The 21567-nt window shown below is 42.5% G+C and overlaps 1 protein-coding gene across 4 annotated transcripts in view; it reads left to right on the top strand.

Annotated features, from left to right (window-relative positions):
- The window catches only part of ABLIM1 (actin binding LIM protein 1), a 194582-nt gene that overhangs the window by 155220 nt on the left and 17795 nt on the right, over positions 1-21567 (top strand). For all 4 annotated transcript variants that reach the window (XM_052660977.1, XM_052660978.1, XM_052660980.1 and 1 more), the window contains 7 exons: positions 1119-1196; positions 2214-2369; positions 4922-4957; positions 7290-7419; positions 9882-9998; positions 18938-19042; positions 20710-20757. In XM_052660977.1, coding sequence (XP_052516937.1) covers positions 1119-1196; positions 2214-2369; positions 4922-4957; positions 7290-7419; positions 9882-9998; positions 18938-19042; positions 20710-20757 — 670 coding nt within the window. The remainder of the gene's footprint in view (positions 1-1118; positions 1197-2213; positions 2370-4921; positions 4958-7289; positions 7420-9881; positions 9999-18937; positions 19043-20709; positions 20758-21567) is intronic.

Genomic DNA, 21567 nt, shown 5'->3' with positions numbered 1-21567 from the left:
TCTTTGCAGAGCTTTCCAGAACATACCAAGCAGGGGTGGGGGGCCGTTAATCCCAGTTCATGCATTTCCCCCCCTTTTCTGTCACCATCCCTCCCTCTCAGGGTTCTCTAAGTCTGTGTTACAAAGTCCACTTTATACTTTCCCTGGTGGCCGACCACGGACCTTAACTCAGTGACCTTCCATGTGGTTAAGCTCAAATCATGTAATTAACATGAGTCAAGTATCCACAAACTGAGTAGTTGTTTGCAAATAATAAATTCTGATTCCCCCAACAAATATTTATGCCTACTCTGTACCTGTGCAAAACGGTGGGCACGTACAGTGGTAAGAAAAGAAGCCCTCTGAGGGCAGAGGTCATAACAATGAGCGAGATCGACATGGTGATGAAACCAACAAGTACGGCATTATTCATTTCATTCATGAAGGAGAAAACAGGATTAATGCCATGAGAGAAAACAGCAAGATCACCAACTCCAGAGGAAGAGAACAGGCAAGGCTTCTTTGAGGAGGTGATATTTAAGCCAAGACTGAAGGAGGAAGAAAAGCACAAGTGGAACGGGGGATAAGGGCACGCTTCTCAGGTCGAGGAAGCAGCAAGGATAAGAATCCTGGGGCAGTGACATGTTCCTGTCCTGTGAGTGACGGTGGGCAGTGAGAGATACAGGAAAGGCAGGCCGGGCCGAGATCCCGAGGCCCTGGGAGCGGTGACTCCGTTCTTTGCAGATGCTGACACCAGAAGGGTAGTAACCGTTCAGACTGTATTCTTCACAGATCTCTGTGGTGCCTAGTGGGTTTGGAGGTGAGGCCATGGCCGGAGTCCAGGCGAGCACGGGTGGTGACTGCATGATGCTAGGATGGTGGCCGTGGAGATGGAATGTGCTCAATGGTGTTGTCGGGGACAAGGAGAAAAAAGAAGCCCCCAAGTGCACTTTCAAGGTTGACGGCCCAGTTCGTTCTCATTGACCTTTCTTCCTCGGTTACATTTCCCCTTATTCAGAACAGTTACAAGTCTTTCTCTCTTTAGTCAGCTTAAGTCTTTAGGCAAGTGTAGGGACTTCCGCCAGTAGTGATTAGGAAGCCACAATCTGAAATCTTACATGTCACTCTTTCTTTTACAGCCTACCAGGACTTCCTCCGAAAGCATTTACTCTCGACCAGGCTCCAGCATCCCTGGATCCCCGGGTCATACTATCTATGTAAGTATCCGCTTCTGGAAGAGATACTTCCAGGCCAGGTAAGGTAGCAGATGGTAAGTGTGGACTGGATAATCTGAAAGGGAATAATTCAAAATGCTTTCTATTTCTGTTATGAGATCCAATTTTCATTCTTGTAGATCAGCCATCTCAATCCCATTTTCCTCCAGACGATCGAATGTTTCTGTGGATGTGACTATCAGTGTAGAGTGACTGAGTAGATAACCCTATAGAATGCAGTAATGTGATACAGGACTTGAAAAATTATTGCACCTAACTTGCATATAGATATTTGGAGATTAATTATATGTTTTATAATTCCAGGACTGAGTGTCATTAAATTCTGCCACAAAGGTCTTTAAATATTTAGTTTATTAAATATGCAGTTCTTGTTTTTAGCCATCTGGGAGGATTTTTTGACCATCTGTTTGAGCTTTCCTTTCTCTGTCATAAATTTAGGAAATCCTGAAGGTTTGCATTCTTCTCTATTTGATGAATTCTACTTAGACTTTTTCCCAAGCTTTTGGTGACTTTTTTTGAAAACATGAATATCTGGTATAAATGGGCAACTTTGTTTTTAAAATTTATTAACATATAGTTGATGTACAATGTTGTATCTATTTCTATTGTATAGTAAAATAATTTAGTTATACATATGTACACATATTACTTTTCATATTCTCTGCCATTATTTCACAGGATATTGAATATAGTTTCCTATACCATACAGTAAGACTCTTGTTTATCCATTCTACATAAGAAATTTTGCATCTGTTAGTCTCAAACTCTTAATTCTTCCCACCCCAATCTCCCTCCCTCTAGGCAATCACAATTCTGTTCTCCATGTCTGTGAGTCTTAAAACAGGCAACTTTATAAACAGTGACCATGCTGAGCAAAGTATTTTGGGATTTGTTTATTTTTAAGATTTTAACTCTTTAAATAAGATGTGAGATGCACTAACCACAGTTCCTCAAAGATAAGATGGCAGAATGATTTTTCTTTCTGTTTAACTTTGGCAGGCAAAAGTGGACAATGAAATCCTGGATTACAAGGATTTAGCAGCCATTCCCAAGGTCAAGGCAATTTATGACATTGAACGTCCAGATCTTATTACCTATGAGCCTTTCTACTCTTCGGGCTATGATGACAAACAGGAGAGGCAGAGCCTGGGAGAGGTAATAAATTCCCAGAAGCTGTGAATGGCACAACTTCTTTCTCTTTTGCCACCTGTATAAAAACTACTGATTGGAATCAAGATGAGTCAGAGAGTCCTTCTCATTGCTCACTGTTTGCAGGCTTCTGTAGCAGGTGCTTCAGGTAGTCAGAAGCCTACTGCACCGTCCCCTCCCTGTGGGAGGTGTGGAGAGGTGGGAAGCAGACCAACCATAGCAAACAACCGTGCAGGAGGAGTGAGTATCAGGACCAAGCTGGAGGGAAGAGGAGCTGACTTGCTGGGAAGGGAGCCGAAACTGGGGAGAGTCTGTGAGCAGAGGCTTTGGGGGAAAGGGTCCTCTGGGGTGAGAGGGGAGCCTTGGGGCGAGCTGAAATATATTCATGGGGATCGTGAGGAGAGAGAGCACACCCCCTAAATTTTGACAACTGTGTCTTCCAGCATCGTAAGATAATTAGTATAGGCAAGAAAAGAATGCATAGGGTCGCAGTACAGCACAGTCGTATGAGATGGGCTTCTGGAATCAAGTTACCTGGGCTTAACCCAGGGACTCCACTCATTCGTTATGTGACTTTGACCGTGAGACACCCTTTATAATCCTAACTTCTTTGTCTGTAAAGCAGATAACGACAGAATCTATGTATATATGTACATATGTGTGTATATATTTACATATATATATATCTTTAATTTATTTTAATTTTTCTAATCTGGTTTTGTATTCCAGAGCATAGCTCCTGGGCGAAATGATCCCTAGGGTGGGAAGTGGTGTCTGTTTTCATGTAGTGCCACCTAGTGATCACATTGCTGTAACTGCATCTGCAGTCTTTGACGTGCAGGTTGATTGACCGATTGGCTTGGGAGGTTCAGTTGCCTTTGCAGGGCAGAGTTTCACAGAGGATAAGGGGCAAAGGAAGGTTCCTGAACAGACTGCATAGAAGCTGGTCCTACAGGAAGTGAATGAGAATTGCCTAATGTTCAAGCCTTACAAGCAAGGGGAGGCGAGTTGCTTTATGGTGTTATGGGCCCAGATGTTTGAGCTTTGAAGTGAACATTTCTGTGTTTGGAACCAGACTCTGATATTTACTCTCCATATGACTTTGGGAAAATTGCATATTTCCATCTCCTTATCTGTAGAATCAAGATAATAGGGACACGTACTGTAGAGGTTTTCTGTAAGGATTAAGTGAAATATTTAGATTCTGGCACATAACAAGTACTCAACAATAACCTAGAATGATGGCCTGCTGGTTTCTCTGAGCATAGAGTCTGGACTAGGTGGATGCCTTCCCATCAGAAATCAGATGTGTTCATGAACTCGTCTCCAACCCATGAAGCTTGCAGCTTAGAAAAGTTTGCAAGCTGTTTTGTTATCCTTTCAATCATTAGCACTTCCGTAGAATCCATATACTGCCGTTTTAGAAACACTGGAGAAGTAAGCTTGAAGTTCTGTGTAGCCATCTGTGCCTCCAGAAAGCAGATCAGACCAGACCACGGGGCTCGAGGAAGTCTGGAGTACAGATGGCTAGCTACTTCTTGTACACTTAGGAAAGAAGGGCAAATTTTGAAACTGAGAAATCCGCTACTGGCTGTGTTCTTCAGAACACTTCATTTGCATTTCATTTCTATTTGAAAGCTTTTTTGCATTTTTAATTGTGAACATTTCATTCATTCATTTAGGAAATATTCATTGGGTACCTAATATGTGCCAGGAGCTGCTCCAGTCGCTGGGAACACTTAGTTGCAAATGAATGGATTTCTTGCCCTCATGGAGCTTGCAGTGGAAAGTGGGAGACATATAATAGACAGACACATACAGAACATAATATCACAGGGTGATATTGCTTTGACGGAAAATGAAGCAGAGTAAGGAGAAAGTACACGGGGGTCGGGGGGTGCTGGGTTGCTGCTTTAAGTGGGAGGATCACAGAACGTACTGGGTGGTAATGCATTTGAGCAGAGGCCTCACTGAGGACGGGGAGTGAGCCCTGCAGGTGTCCGAGTGGAGAGCACTGCTGGCAGAGGACACAGCAAGTGCAAAGGCCCTGAGGTGAGAGAGTGCTTGGCCTGCTGGCTGCCTCGAGGAATCCTAGAAAGACGGAAGCCAGAAGGTGAATGGTGATGAGGTCGACAAGGCCTCCTGGGGAAGATGCCACTGAGGCGGTCACCATGACATATTACGTGATTACTTACTGTGGTTATAACTTAGTCAGCAACTGTGCTTACCAAATTCTGTTTCAGTAGACACTGTAACTCATGGTGGTAAACCACGAATATAGAGGGGAAATAGTTCCAATTTCTCTAACTTAATTACCTAGAAGCATTACAGCATATTTGTCAAAACCCATGGTTATCAGGCAGACACATGCGCCCCAGTCCCCCAAGGGCTTTGTCATTGTGTACCTGTCTGAGCCTCACTCTCATCTTCTGAATCAGAAGATGGAGGACAGGCAAGGGTGCTGGCATATGTGGTTTGAATAACGTTTCCAGATGATTCTGATAAGCAACTCTAATTAAAGCGAGTTAACATTGTGACTTTCTCTTTTATTCTTCCAGTCTCCAAGGACTCTCTCTCCTACTCCATCAGCGGAAGTAAGTGCCATTTTTGAAAATTTAAATGGGTGGAATTGCAGAATTACTTGGACCTTTCCTAGACTCACATTTTTGCAAAAGGACATTAAACGAACAGAAAAACTGCGTAAGATTATGGTGAATGTAGGAATCCTTAGTGTAAGATACGACTGTAAGACGCAGAAGCACATTTCTTTTTAAATGGAGACAAGGAAATTAAGCCAGTTGTACATTGCACCTCTGAATAGCAGGAAAGTGTTTTCAGGGAGTAGGGCCATCTGTCCCTATGTTGGGCTCTTTCTCATCAGCCATAATTAACTGATCTGATTCCCAACCTACTAGAGTATCTGAAATGGCCAGCCGTGGCCGTGGTGTTTCTATCAGCAGAGCCATCTTCATGGAAGACCAGCCCTCTTAGTCTAAAATCAATAGTCTTACCTCCCTTATCAGGGTAGATAGACCATAGAGTGGCTTTTATCAAGTCCACCAGCCTGTCTGTTCCCTTGGGAATAACCTCCTGAGTGTCTGGATCACATAGAGTGGTCAGTGATTGTTCCATAGTAAGCTATGGGTCCCGTGTCAACCCAAACATGCTCTTCCCTTCTGTAGCATCCAACACCAAAGACACAGCTCCCAAATGATTTTTCCTCCCAACCCATTTTATTAAACGTTCTTCAGGAAGCTGGTGATTTTGATTTAGAAAATGAAACAACACCTTCCCACTATAGCCCTGGTCCCAGAAATTCTTGGTTTTGCCCTCATCCACATTGACTTACCTACATGATTACCAGAAGCCTTAGAAGTACTTCCTATTGTTCCTGTGTAATTTTTCTCTTGGACGGTAGCTTGAAACTAGCAGCCTAAGCAGCCAACTCGAATCTGAGCATGGTCCAGCACCCAGGTCCACCCCAGCACTTCTTTCATGTAAGCTGTTAGAGATAATAATAAAGGGATTGTTTGTTCCAGCATGCTTCTTCTTATTCTGCATTTCTTTATGCATCTAGTGAGCAAACTCCTCAGGGGTTAGGTCTACCCCCATCTACGAATAATAATAAATAAAATCAGTAGTCTTGTCTTAAAGTCAAGTAACTTTCTGGATAGTCTATATAAAACTGGACTGAGGTAATCACAGTAATTTGAGATGGTACAATCTCTGTAGTATTGTGATGGTTTATACTGAGTGCTATGAATAATTTCTATGGGCATTTATAACTGAAGTGATGAAGCAGTCATTTCTGTAATTGACCACTTGCAAGGTTGAGGCACGCTACCGCAGGAATTTTGTTTTGTTGTTGTTTCAATTTATTGTCAGAGCCAACTAGGATCAAACCAAAGCTTTTTTGCCTCTTGCATTTCATATATCTATGGTAATTGAGATTTCAAGTCATTTTTGTGCATTTTTTCAAACTTTTATTTTTACTGTGCTAGTAAAAACTTCACAGGACAGCAGACTCCTAAAGTGTAAAACATTCCGTGTACTCGTCTAATTCTTATACAGTTTTATGTTATGGTTGTGTGTGTGATTTTTTTTGAATTTTATACGTACAGTATTCTTTAGATTTGGACATGGTGTGATGCTACTGTATTCTATTAAATTGATATGCCATAGCTTAAGTACCCCCCATTTGTTGAGCACATAATACAAAACTTTGTCTTTATAAATGGTGACATTATAAATATCTGAGGAAATTTTTCTACTTAAAGATCATTAAAGTATTTTTAGGATTTGCCTCTTAGAGATAGAATTATTGGATTTGAGGCCACCACAAGCTTATTCTCCAGGAAAATCAACTTAGAATGTCCCCAGATCAACATCATAGATGGTATGAGTCGGTGGTTGGATCCAGGGGTGAGAGTAGAGTCAGGAGGCTGTTTCTGAAACAGGTTCCGCCTGTAGGAGCTACACACCTGCCCACAGGTCTCTTAGCTGCGTGGAACCTTCTGGAACAGCCTGCATTTATGGAGAAGGGAGGGAACACCACGTGTTCTTCCTTCCTTCTGATGCAGGTCTAATGATACAACCTATGTGAATGCACTTTGTAAAACTGAAAAGCATCATATAGACATGGTCGTGGGAATTATTCCCTCTTTTCCCAGACTTCTGTCAACATTGGAGTTTATCACTTTAACATCTTAAAATCTTGGTAAAGGCAAGGACTACAGGTTTTGAACAAAAGGTGTTACCCCTGGAGTGTTCGTTTGCGTACCTACTTAAGGGACGTGCCCCTAAAATATATACAGGAGCGGGCCGATGCGATAGTTCCTGGGGGACTTGGGTGCAGCTCGACTTCACTTGAGCCGGACAACAGCCTGCCTGTGGGTTGTGCACCCACCGTCTCACACTTTCTTCCAGGGTTACCCGGATGGGCGGGACCGGATGATCCACCGGTCCACAAGCCAGGGCTCCATCAACTCCCCGGTGTACAGCCGCCACAGCTACACTCCAACCACATCCCGCTCTCCTCAGCATTTTCACAGACCCGGTAAGGGCACCTATTCCCGGATTCACTCCGGGTAACCCTCTGTGTTTCGGTGTGATTGTTTTCCCCGCCGCTGGTAGTGTATTTAAAACTCTGGCTGCCTGCCGAATCTACCTTCCCTTCTCCCAGAAAAAAAAAATCAAAAACTCCTATCCCAAGTACAGTTTGTGTTATTTCTTTTCTTAAAAAAAAGGACACATTTTATGATTATATTTATTATGATTTACTGAATCGTTACATTTTGACAGCGGACAGCAAAAAGTAAAGGAATTTATTTTTTTAAGACTTGAAGATAATTTCAGCACGTTGAGACTTAAAATGGAGATCTCCGAAAGAAAATATGGTGATGTGCCCTTTAGGCTTACCAGCATTGTCTAAAATCCAGTGTCAGTCATTTATGGATGGGTTTGTTATGTTTCTCCAGGCACATGGTGTTACTGTGGGTGCTTGACTAAGAACCCACTAGAAGGAAGTCTCATATGTAGGCACGGGCTGTATTTGGTCAATTTTAAGGTGCCTTCCAACCTAAAAGTTTGAATCAGACTTGGAAAATATAAAAACACTAGAGATGAGCTATGATGGAGACTATTAAGAGTGATGATCATCATTCGACCTTTATCTCTGCAAAATGTAGCCCTTTTTCATATTAGATGGTGTCTCCTATGTGGAGTAGAACAAGAATAATCTTATCACAGAAGACAGATGAATAAATTCACAGAAGAAATACATTCACCAAGGAAGATCTTGGCTTTTTAAACAAACTTGGTGATAACACATGTTTACCAAGACTTCATTTTAAGCCTCTTGCTTTTGTGCAGGCTCATAAGCACATTCATATGGGAACTTATTTTATAAAATAAAACCAAAGGAATGAACCAAATGTAAAAAGGCTGCAATCTTCTCTTTAAAGCCAGAAATTTAGTGCTTGTAGAGGATTAAATTTTTACTCTTGGGTCCTTCAATAATATATAGTTGTCTCTAGGCTCCTAAACATTTACTCAGTATTTGTTGAATTCCATTAAAGGAAAATTTTCAGGAAAGGAATTCCTTTTATTTGTCATATACATTTATATCCATTTTAGGGCTTCCCCGGTGACTCAGAGGTTAAAGCGTCTGCCTGGAATGTGGGAGACCCGGGTTCGATCCCTGGGTCGGGAAGATCCCCTGGAGAAGGAAATGGCAACCCACTCCAGTACTCTTGCCTGGAGAATCCCATGGAGGGAGGAGCCTGGTAGGCTACAGTCCATGGGATCGCAAAGAGTCAGACACGACTAAGCGACTTCACTTCCACTTTTATATCTATTTTATTCCTGGGTTTGGATTTAAGTCCTTATCTGCCTGGGTAATGAGAAATCCTTTATGCCACCATCCCTACATGTGGGTATACCCTAAGGTCACTGAGGCTACAGCCGTGACCTTGTCAGAATGACATGGGGTTGCCAGGAAACTGTCCAAGAGACCACTGGATAGCCAGGGAGTGGTCAGTCAGGGACTTGGTTTCCCAAAAAGGCCATGTCCTCACGGGGCAGTAGAAAGTGTTCCTGTGTTCCCATCGTAGTTCTGAGGCCAAGAACCTTCAGAACATTTTGTGCGTCCTAAGCACCTCTTCTCCCCCTCCACGATGTGTTATGGGCCTGTGTGATGCCAGTTATTAAGATTATTTTTTCAGGGCAGGGGCTCTGCTAGCACAGTCATGGTCAACACAGAGCACCTTGAAGTATCCAGTCCGTAAGTTCTAGACGCCAGAGAGTCATGCACGCCCCTTGGTCTGGTTTAGCTTAAAGGTCCGAAACTGAGTTTCCAGCTCATCAGTGCCTCCACTGCCCAGTTCTCGGCATCATAGGCAGTTCTTTGCCACCCAGGGGACACAGACAAGTACAAAGTAAAATTAAACTTCTAATAGGAGAAGTTTACCACTTCAACAGAAAAAAAAGAGAGAATCTGACCCTGACATATTGGTATTGGGTTGGCCAAAAAGTTCATTTGAGTTTGTCATCTTACGGTAAAACCCAAATGAACTTTTTTGGCCAGCCTAATAGTTCTTTGCAAGGTTCTTGGAACTTTCAAACATACATGTCAGAGGATTCTGTTAAGTGCCTTTTTAAAAACAGCCATGGTTGAGTCTAAGTGGCATGCCTGGTCCCGACTCAGCAGTCGCGGGTGTCATCCTGCCAGAATGTCTTGGTGGCCGTTCCCTCCCACTAAAACCATTTATCCTCGGAGAGTGACTCTGGACTGACCTGGACCCGTTGGCAGACTCTCCCCACTGTGCCTAACCCCTCGCAGGCGCCTTCTTAACCCCTTTTCCTTCCTCTGTTTTCAGACTCCTGATTAATGTTCTTTATTTTGTTTTTTTTTTTCCCTTTTCCCTCCCTTGGAACGATGGCGGCATCCCTGCTCCTGTGTTAATTTCTGCTCTTCTTTTCTGTCTCCATCCTGCCCTGCCCCTGGTCCTTGCTGCACAGAGCTGCTGTCTCCTGGTGTGCAGAGGTCCTTCCTGCGCACCAGCAGCCTCAGCTCCGCCCACAGCGACTCCCGCCCCAACTCCCCATTCCGACACCACTTCCTTCCCCATGTGAAAGGTAAGGAGGCAGGCTTCTCCAGGCAGCACCCTGCAAAGCGGAGATTTATTAGCGCCCTGGGAAGGCTAATAAGGTGCATCTCCAAGAGTCAGCCCCCAGCTTTGGACCTCTCAGCATGCCTGCGTGCATCATGACTTCACACCCGGCCATGTCTTAGAACTGGCATAGCATCTCTCCTTGGGAGAAATATGTCATTTCTAAGGGCTCTAGACGAAGTAACAGGAAGTACGTTGGAGACCTTCTCTCCTGCTTAGGAAAAAAAAAATATTATTATTTTGCTTTTCTCTGTGTTAGAAGCAAAATATAATATATATCTGGGGAATTTTCCTGGTTTTGATATGTGATATGGCTCAGCAAAACCCAACGGTATTTAGCAACAAGGATTCCAAAGTTGTCCTCATGATGATAAGCCACGTAACCACTAAGATGTTTGGACAGTATGAAAGACCTGGGGCCACGTAACTGAAATTTCTCTCCTTGAGCCAACTCTTAGGGTGATCTTCCTTTGACTTGTCCTGATGTCTGCATGATGGAGAAGAGGGGCTTTGCCTTCCGTTTTCTGTTCCTGCCCATCTCTGCCCTTCCCTCTGTGTCGTTCCCATTGTTCTCATTGTGCTTTGGTAGCAGTCCTCAATCGGAGTTCTCAGTTCTCCTTACTTGGTGGGGGAGCCAGGAGCCACAGAGGGATCATGAAGGGGCCATAATTTAAAATACGTCGGAGCTCCCAAAGGGAAGCTGACTTCTTCCATAGCCTTGATTTGAACAAAGTAACTGAAGAGAATATTGAGTTAGCCAAAAAGTCCATTTGGATTTTTCATAAATGGTTATGGAAAAACCCAAACAAACTTTTTGGCCAACCCAAGAGCTGAAGGAGAGAGTTGCAGGCAAGCACAGATGTTGTCATGGGTCTTAAGGCAGACCTGAAGGATTCTAACCCTGAGCTCCAAGGTCTCACATCACTAACACTCTCTCGAACAGCCTAAGTGTTGTGCTCTTTGACTGAATTTTGTTTGCAGTCTACCCAACCTTTTTACTCATCTGGATTTTCAGGACTCAGTTGTTCAGTCAGTTCAGTTCAGTCGCTCAGTCATGTCCAACTCTGCACCTCCATGGACTGCAGCATGCCAGGCTTCCCTGTCATCACCAGCTCCAGGAGCTTGCTCAAACTCATGTCCATCAAGTCAGGTGATGCCATCCAACCATTTCATCCTCTCTTGTCCCCTTCTCCTCCTGCCTTCAATCTTTCCCAGCATCAGAGTCTTTTCAAACGAGTCAGTTCTTTGCATCAGATGGCCAAAGTACTGGAATTTGAGCTTCAGCATCAGTCCTTCCAATGAATACTCAGGACTGATTTCCTTTAGGATTGTCTGGTTTGATCTTGCAGTCCAGGGGACTCTCAAGAGTCTTCTCCATCACCACAGTTCAAAAGCAACAATTGAGTTGAGTCCAACTCAGTTGAGTCCTAAAATAGAAATTTCCTGCCCCTATCACTAAGCAGTTACTTTGTGAGCATGCTATTTTTTGCATTTTCTAGGCTGTGAAAATAACATTGCTGATATGCCTATTGAAGACACACACCACTTGGCTTTAGCAAAGACATCTGTCTTTTTCAGCAGGCACAGCACTTTCTAAAATTCTTGACAGATTATTTGTGCCAGTTTTTCCCAGAGCACAGAGGGCCTCATTCCTATTCTCCACCCTGAGCTCCTCTCAGGGGGTGTTGAAGGTCAGCAGCTGCAGCAGCTCATGGTTTAATCCTTGTAGAGGTAGATGGCAAGTGCCAGTTTGTAGTTGGCAAGGTGAAATGCCCTGGTGTATTATAGGCGGGCTTCCTAGGTGGCATGGTGGTAAAACATTTGCCTGCCAATGCAGGAGACATGAGTTCAATCCCTGGGTCAGGAAGATCCCTTGGAGAAGGAAAAGGCAACCCATTCCAGTATTCCCACCTGAAAAATCCCCTGGTGGGCTACATACAGTCTACGTGGTCACAAAGAGTTGGTCGCGACTGAGCACGCACGCCTCATAATGAGCACCCTGCTCTGTGCATCGGTGATTTCCCTCTCAGCATGATGGTCTTTGAACACTTCCGGTTACATCACTCCTCACAGTATCCTGTGATTAAAGTAGCAGGCGGGAGGCATTGGGGTAGATGAACAGCTGAGGCCCTGGTTAAGTGACCCGGCCAAGCACCCGCAGCTCAGAAGTGACAGCACCAGGACTAGAGAGACCCCAAGCCTTCTCAACCTTCATTCCTGTTAGAGGGATGTGTTTCAATATAAACATACTTGAAGAATAATTTTTAAAGCAACTTTTTACTTTCCATCCCTTTTTAACTAGAAAATTTCATTCTCCAGTTCAGTTCAGTTCAGTCACTCAGTCGTGTCCAACTTGGCGACCCCATGAACCGCAGCACGCCAGGTCCATCGCCAACTCCCGGAGTCCACCCAAACCCGTGTCCATTGAGTCAGTGATGCCATCCGACCATCTCATCCTCTGTCATCCCCTTCTCCTCCTGCCCTCAATCTTTCCCAGCATCAGGGTCTTTTCAAATGAGTCAGCTCTTCGCATCAGGTGGCCAAAGTATTGGAGTTTCAGTTTCAACATCAGTCCTTCCAATGAACACCCCAGATTAATCTCCTTTAGGATGGACTGGTTGGATCTCCTTGCAGTCCAAGGGACTCTCAAGAGTCGTCTCCAACACCACAGTTCAAAAGCATCAATTCTTCTGCATTCAGCTTTCTTTATAGTCCAACTCTTACATCCATACATGACCACTGGAAAAACCATAACCTTGATTAGATGGACCTTTGTTGACAAAGTAATGTCTTGGCTTTTTAATATGCTGTCTAGGTTGGTCATAATTTCCTTCCAAGGAGTAAGCATCTTTTAATTTCATGCTGCGATTTCATTCTTATGGAGGCTAAAACAGTTATTTGAGTCATTTAAATTATAAAATTAACAAATGTGTACTTTTCAATAGAAACACCAACTAGTTATTAAAATTACAGTACCTCAATGTGCCTAAATGGTGCTTTATTAAGAATACAGATATGCAGTCTTTTCTGTTTTGTCAGAATTCAAAGTATGCAGTCAAATTGTATAGGTTTAAATCCTAAAAAACCTTGGCTCGTCTCACACTTATACTTTAAAAATATCTAATACTCTCTTTCCCATTTTCTTTTTACTGGACATATGTCTACAGTTTGTTCAGATGAAATAGTTCATGTATTTCAGATATAAACTATGAAGTTTATAACAGTATATGTTTAGCTATAAAAGCTTTTTGCTACACTGCAAAACCAATCATGCAGAATTTGTATATCAAAGATATTGCTTTAAAGTTTAGTCTAGTTGAATAGCTAAATGCAGATTCTCTAAGGAATTATGTCTTTCTTATTCTGAAACACATATATCTACATGGAAGTCCTCTCTAGCACAGAGGAACTTAGGACCATGGAGAAACACATCTAAGATATCTTTAAAGGAGCAAAATCTCCCAAGGTTTTCCATGGCTCTTCATTTGAGCATTCACTCTGTATCTTGGAGCTTGTTTTGTAATCTTCAGGAAATTATTTTTGAAACAAATACAAACCAAGGAGCTTGAGGACTCTAGGGTAGGTTGTCCGTCTCAGGAAGATGTAGCTGAAAGCAGGAGTCCTCTTGCCACTCTGGCAGCCATAAGCCCTCGTTCCACTGCCCTAGTTTAATTCTTAGCCCTTATTTCAGACTTAAGTGGCCCAGGCCCCCAGGGTCCACTGAGCTAAGGACGCCTGCGTGGGTGTAGAGCTTAGATGCGCATCACCAGCTGTCTCTCTGTGTCATTGGCTTCCCCATCTACTTTCTGTAATGCCCTTCTTGTTTCTCATTGTGTTTTTATTTCTGTTCTCTGACCTTCCTTGCAGTTTCATTTTATATCAGTATGTCATTGTTGGGCCATCTGGACAAGTGCTTGCCTATTTGGAGAAACTGTTTCACCTTGTTTGGGGCTTTGTGGGCTTCTCTTGTGGCTCAGCTGGTAAACAATCTGCCTGCAATGCTAGAGACCTGCGTTTAATCCCTGGGTTGGGAAGATCCCCTGGAAAAGGGAAAGGCTACCCACTTGAGTATTCTGGCCTGGAGAATTCCATGGACTGTATAGTTCATGGGGTGGTAAAGAGTCGGACACGACTGAGTGACTTTCACTTTCACTTGGGCTTTATACTGTTTGCAGAGTTTCTCTTTGAAATACTATTAGACATTACTTTCTGTGTCCGTGAATCAGGCTTGCAAACAGGAGAGCTACATATATTAAATCTCATTGAGAGGAATCTTCCCTGTTTTGCCATAGATATGAGTTGCTATGATGCAAATATGTATTTGACACTTGCTGAAGGAAACCCTAACACTTCCTGAAGCTTTAGACAAGAAGCAGTAATCTTGAAACTCTGTCATGAAATTCTAGAAGCTGCCAATTTCTAAGGTCCCCTTGGCATTTATATTTTAGGACATAAGCACTTAGAGCTCAGAAGCTAAGTGGTACGCCAGCAGACTCCCACAGCAGACACAAGCATTGCCATTTAGATTGACTTGTCTTAGGATTTGTCACTGAGGCTCTCAGTGTTCCAGAAAGAAGAATGAAAGTAGGACAGAGCATTTGAATTTGTTAAGCACGGTGGGAATCCTGCCAATGAATGATCTCTCAAGGACTGAAAAATTGACACATTAAACTAACATGGAAAGAGCTAAAAGTGAAGACCAGGAAAATATAAATCTATATACATGATAGCTCCTCATCCAAATAGCTAAGATCACTAACAACTTAACCAACACAAGGACTTATTTAAAGAACAAAATGGCTGAGTATGAGATATATATACTAATATTTTTAAACAGCGTTAACTCCAGGCTGATTGATATTGATGATGATACCTTCCATATATGATTATTTCATCTGATGCCCCATATATCCCTTACGCCTGAGTAATGAAATGCACACAAAAATAACCTTTTGGGGCCTTCACCATTTATTTCCATTCAGGATAGAGTGAAATGTTTTATCACTTACAGATTGAGTGTTTGATTTAGAAAAGGCCTCCTCTTGAGAATTTCTTTCTTTTAAAAATGCCAAAATTTTTAATGCCTTTCATCTTTTAAGGACTAGGAATTTGGTACCTAGCAATGTCATATACTCCAAGACCTTATTCCCAACAAGCCATGTGACATGTAGAAATCATACTGTTCGGGAGCACTTAGATGGCTGTGTTGCTGAGTGTCTGTTTACCTAGCATGTTAAGATGTCATTATGGGAGGCTTTAAATGATTATAAAATTAAATCTACTTATAGAGACTTCAACATAGTAGTGGTTTTTTTTTTTCTATCAACTAGAAAGGGCAGTGGTTGCTGAAGATATGCTGCCAGAAAAACCTCTGCCCCACTGGAGACAGCATTCAGCCAAAATTCACCCTTTGGGAATTTAGACGGTCAAACCATCGCTTTTGAGGGCTTCCCAGGTGGCACTGTGGTAAAGAATCCGCCTGCCAATGCAGGAGACTCAAGAGACATGAGTTTGATCCCTGGGTTGAGAAGATCCCGTGGAGAAGGAAATAGCAACTCACTCCAGTATTCCTGCCTGGGAAATCCCATGGTCAGGGGAGCCTGGTCAGCCACAGTCCAAGGGTTGCAAAAGAGTGACATGACTGAACACACACACACCCCATAGACTTTGAGAGCCGTCAGCCATAGAGGTTACGGGCTTCTGCTTGCCAGCAGAGCATCTTAATGATAGAAAGACTTTTAATTCGTGGGCAAATGCTAATTCTAATGACTTTAAATCTTGATGTCCTGTAAATGTATGTTTTTATGTGTGAATGACTCTGGCTATTAACTATCAGAACAAACTTAATCGAGTTTCATCTGTTTGGATATTATAACCAAAACCTGTGAGAACATATCCCCCAGAAAATTTGATGTTCTCCAGGTACAGGAAGGTTAGAGGTGCAGGATTAAGGGCAGAGAGCAATGTAGATTTAGAGCAGTAGCATCGGTGTTGAGGATATACAGAGTCTTCAAAAAAACACTCAAAGCAAGGAAGTTGAGTCTCTCTACATCTTCCTTTGAGAACAGCCCACAAGAATTATTCTGTTTTTCAGTTAGGGATTATTCTTGTGAGTAATTTCTAATGTGTGCAAGAGTAAAGGATTCTTCTGAAGTGGCACAATTCAGTTGGGGTTATTGAGGATCAACCCCAGGGAAACCTATTTAAAAAAAAACAAAAAAGATGCTATTGTGATCCCACTGTTGTGCCCTAGCATCTGGCTGCCTTTAATTAAGAGAAAGATGGGGTTGACCCTGGAGTGGTGCTCACTAAATTAGGTCATTCGTTGCTATAGAATTATTTAGTTGGTCTACTTCAGTCATTATTCACAGACATTTATTCAGCACTTAGTCTTGGCCAGGCATTGTGCTGAACACACCAATATGAAAGAGACCTAGTTCTGATTCAACCTTAGGTTTAAAGCCAGATTTCCTACTAAACATAATATCCTTCCTTCCCTTGGGGCCTCTACCTGTGTTTTCCATACTCATTTTTTTCAGACAGGGTTATTTCTCCTTAGGAGAGTGAAAGTAAATGAGATAACATTTTCTTTAAATGAACTTTTTAATATATCAGTAATTTGGGGTGAAGCTTCATAATTTTTAAAAGCTAATAACTGACTTTAGTATAGACAGCATTATAATATATTGGGAACTAGATGGTAAACTGACTCTTGGGGAAAAAAGCAGGGGCAAAAGTTTTAGAACATGATAATCAAAAACCTGGAATCTAAATTAGAGAGAGTAACAAATTCAGATCTCACATTTGGACTATCTTACTGCCCATTTGGTACAGATCTGTACTCTGGTTATCTAAAACTACACATTTTGAAAAACTAAAAAGCCTATTAAACATTATTCTGAAGCTGCAGCAGTTAACATCTCTCATGTGTTGCCGGCCAGATTTAAAACTAACTTACTTGAAGAAATTGGTTCTTGTACATCTAAAACTAATACACTGTTATATGTCAGTTATATCTGTTTTTTAAAATTTAAGATAAAAAAAAGAAATTTATTCCTGCTCTATTTTCTGAAGATCTGTGATTTATTTAAAATTGTTAGCCTTAATTGATAGATAAATTGGACGTTATCAAAATTTAAAACTTTTGTGCTTCAAAGGACACTATCAAGAGACTAAAAGACAACCACAGAATGAAAGAAATCATTTGCAGATTGTGTATCTGATAAGAGACTTGTATCAGAATATGTGAAGAACCCTTACAACTCAATCATAAAAGTATTATATTGGCCAAAAAGTTCATTTGGGGGTTTTCCATAAAATCTTATGGGAAAAACTGAAATGATCTTTTTGGCCAACTCAATAATTATGGAGCTTCCCTGGTGGCTCAGATGGTAAAGAATCTGCCTGCAACATGGGAGATCTGGGTTCAGTCCCTAAGTTGGGAAGATCCCTTAGAGGAGGAAATGGCAATCCACTCCAGTATCCTTGCCTGGAGAATCCCCATGGACAGAGGATCTCTGTCCTCATAAACTGAGGACAGGTGGTGTCCTCAGTTTATGAGGTCACCGAGTAGGACACGACTGAGCAGCTAACACTTGACAATTATGTTACTAGTTCATTAACTTTTGATAGTCCTACATTTTTTGGTGTTTTCTTGGGATGGATGTTTGCTCAGTCGTGTGGAAGGAAGACAGTAGGGTAAGAGCTGACCTCTTTCTGATTTTGCGTAAGTCTCAGTTCACCCCTGCAGCTCTCATCAGAGAGAGTGGTGGTAGCTATGGAAGTGGGTCTCTACGCTTTTGCAGCCACGCCCAGCAGCCCCTTCCAGCCTCCTCCTCACTGCCCCCCACCCTCCAAGAACCCTGTGCTGCCCAGCCACGGGGGCCTGTCCTCTTGCTCCCATGCACTGCGGCCCTTCCTTCCCCACGATGTTCCAGCTCCCTAGATTCTGGACCTTCTCACCCGTTTAGCCACCCACCCACCTAGTGACACAATCTCAATTCTAGCGTCTTTCCACAGCCTTTCTGAAAAATCAATGGCACCTTCATCTGAGTGCCTTGAATTTTTTGTATAACCCTGAGTCAGCACCCGTATGGCGTTACATATACTCGTTTGTTGTAACTCTGTCTCCTTAGGTAGACCCTGAGCCCTTTGCAGCCAGACACCACATCTCCTTCACCTTCTTAGCTTCAGCTGAAGCTCATTGCCCAGCCACAGTAGGTGCTCAGTAAATGTCTTACCGATTGAACTGTTAGACTGGATGAAGCTTTGTCTTTAAGAGAAAGGTGGAGAAAGTGGTCCCAAAGTACCTGGAAGAAAGGGATCTGACTCTATTATGTACATTTCAAAGTGAGGCAACAGAAATGTAGGTTGCAGTAAAGGCACTTTGTGTTGCTCAGGGAAAGGACCGGATGACTACACAGGTTCCCAGTCTCAGCCTTCCATTCAAAGAAATAGATTCCGATTGCCAGCCTCTGCCATCATGCCTGGAAGTGATTGTATTTGGGTTTGCATATCGCACCCCTTTACATGCTTGGGATGTAACCATCTGATACTGACCCTAAATCATTAGCAAGTGACTTTCCATTCCCCTCAATGTACTTTCCATCTAATCAGTTCGCTGCCAGCTCACAGCCTTCAACCGCATGCCATTGGAATGATGCATCTAACCGCTAGCTGCTTTTAACCTAGTTCCACTTGAACTCGAGTCTCTCTTTTGGAAAAATTCAACCTTATTCCAGTCACCTTTGTGAGCCAAATTGATGAATTGAGTTTGTTGCTTTGATTTCTCCTTTTTGATGAACCTCCTTCCGGTTTGTTGTTTTGAGTTTTTATTATGCTTGCTTTGTTTTCTTTCTTGCTCTCCCTCCTCTCATTTTGTTTTCTCCATTCTTCTCATTGGAGGCAATGAGCCGTCCAGCGGCCGGAACTCCCCTCTCCCTTACCGGCCAGACAGCCGCCCTCTCACTCCAACTTACGCTCAGGCCCCTAAACATTTCCATGTTCCAGGTAGGAGCTGACACGGTCTGTGTCTTGGTGTCCTGTCACGGTGTAGAATGTAGCCTTGTCGCTTCTGTCTCGTCTCCATCTCTCATGCTCTGTTCATTGAGATGCACACAGCCAATAACCCCTAAATTGCAGTGTCTGACCTAGAGGGCCTTTCAGAAGCTGTGTATGGGAAATGCCAGGATTGTATTGAAAGTGTCAGTTTTCTCTAAAATTTTTAAAGTAGGGTGGGAGGCAGAAGGTGAAGGAAGGACCGTTGAATCGCTTTATTTTGTTTTGACTAAAATTTTAATTTTAGCCTTATATTGGAACCTTCTAAGCTACCACTCTGTGGCTTACTGTCATTGACTATCACGATGGCAATCGAGTTATCTTCTCATTGTAAAGATTGAACCACAGCGTTCTTGAAAGTACTTTTATTTTCTCTGTTTGTCTTCAGCATGGAGATTCTTTCTATGGGCTTTTCAGAGAGCTATAAAATTGGGTCATTTGGAGGGTCTTTCTGCAGTGTATAATTAACTAACCCTCCATAGCCCACAGAGAGATCTTGCAATTTAGGCTTGGCATGCTAAGCTTTAGTGTCATGGTGCAAACAGTAATTTGCTGACAGGAACTGGAAAAGTCAGAACCCATATCAATATCTTCATGTTTCGGGTCAGCTCAATTTGTGAAGGCAAGATTGGCCATCAGAGGTCATGATATTATTTTTCCATCAGAAGTACATTGCTTTGGTTCTTATAGCTACTGAAAGTAGTCTAATAAATGACTGCTACGTTAATGTTAGCACACATATTTGGAATCTGTATTAGTTTCTCTCTTTTGAGAAAAACTTAACAAACTTAAAAACTCAACAAACAAAGTTCAATAGGATTCATCCCACTGAGATACAACTGCCTTTTTAAAAAAGAAAGTTTCATCAAACCTTGAAAATTAGTGTTGTACGTTTGTGGCTTTTTCACAAGAATCCAGTACCCAAGGCTCTGGGGAAACCGTTTGAAACCTCCCGAGTATTTGCAAAGTGAAATGGTTGTACAATCAAATGGGGCTCTGTATAAAAATGTGAATAATATTTGGCATCTCTTTTCCTTTCCTTTTTTTTTTTAATTTGGCCTATGCACATTAGGATTTTGTCCAACATCTTGTCAATACATCAGATTAGCCTTGCACGTAAAAACTGTTTCTGTGTTTTACAAAAAGGTACTCTTAATTTTACTTCATTGCTTTCCACTGTTCCACTCATTAGTTGAAAAGTAAATTGAGCTGCTAGTCTCTACTGGGAGCTCAATTTCTAGACAGTAGCAATTTGGGGATTTTCCTCAAACTGGTTATGTCTTCCTCACCATCACAGTATCTCCGCTGCTTGCATTTCTCCCCATTTTAACGCCACTTTTACTGAAGTGTGTATTTGAAATAAATGGCTCATGAGTGAGTGACACCTTTCTATATCCTAAGATGTATTACAAAGAATTCCATGTCACATGTCTATAGTAATTCACTCATTTCTGTAATTTCTTCTTTAGTAACCTCAATCTTTGTAATACAAAAAAAGTCAACGTTCTGGGTTATTTTTGTTCAAGAGTCTTCAGTTCGGTTTGCCTCTGGGTTGATCTGTTTTTCCCATCGCTGAACAGGTTCCCATAATCACTCACCTTTGCTTTTCATTTCCACAGATCAAGGGATCAACATTTACCGAAAACCACCCATCTACAAACAGCATGGTAAAACCCACTTTCCTCCACGTAGCTTTTAAGTAGCAACGTCGGCTCAACTCTTTGCTGTCCTCTGAAATGCTCATCTGCTGTTGCTTTTGAGAATCAAACTGGGGTGTCCAGCATGTTATGCCTTTATGGTCTGCTAAGATGCAAATACTGTAAAATTGGTTTTCCTAGATAGAAAACACCGTGCCGTGCCTTTTTCTGAGCCCATCAACATGTATCATTTCACTCATACAGGAGGGGAAGTATGATCACACAGTCATTCACAAAACACCCTCACAAGACTTTTCTTTGTGGGGGGGTGGGCATCAAAGAACTTAACCAGCCTCTCTGATAATTTTGATGAGCTTGCCGTTTAACTAATTAAAACGAGTGAACACTAGCTATGTAAAAAATTCAATTGACCAAGGGAACCCCCTGGTGTTCCAGTGGTTACGATTCCACGCTTCTGCTCCAGGGGGCATGGACTCAGTCCCTGGTCAGGGAACTAAGATCCCACAAGCTTCACAGCCAAAAAAAAAAAAAAAAAGAGAGAGAGAAAATGAATTAATTAACTTGAACAAGCCCCCATCAGCCTGACTGTCCAGTTCCCCAGTTTCTGATGGGGCCTGCAGACATCTGCGCCCTGTGGTAGAGTGGACCAGCCTCACTCACAGGCCCTAGCCTTGGTCCCAGCTCATCACGTAAACCATTCCGAGATATCACAGATGAAATTTCTGTCCCTCAGTCTTCTCATCTGCAAAAGCCAGTGCCTGAGGCCAGCTTGTCTCTGAAATTCTTGCAAACTAAGAACCACTGACGTGGCTCTAGAAC

This window comes from Budorcas taxicolor, chromosome 23 (genome assembly GCF_023091745.1).
Source record: "Budorcas taxicolor isolate Tak-1 chromosome 23, Takin1.1, whole genome shotgun sequence".
Taxonomy (NCBI): Eukaryota; Metazoa; Chordata; class Mammalia; order Artiodactyla; family Bovidae; genus Budorcas; species Budorcas taxicolor.
Note: the sequence above shows the minus strand (reverse complement) of the source record. Positions and strands in the feature narration are given on the sequence as shown.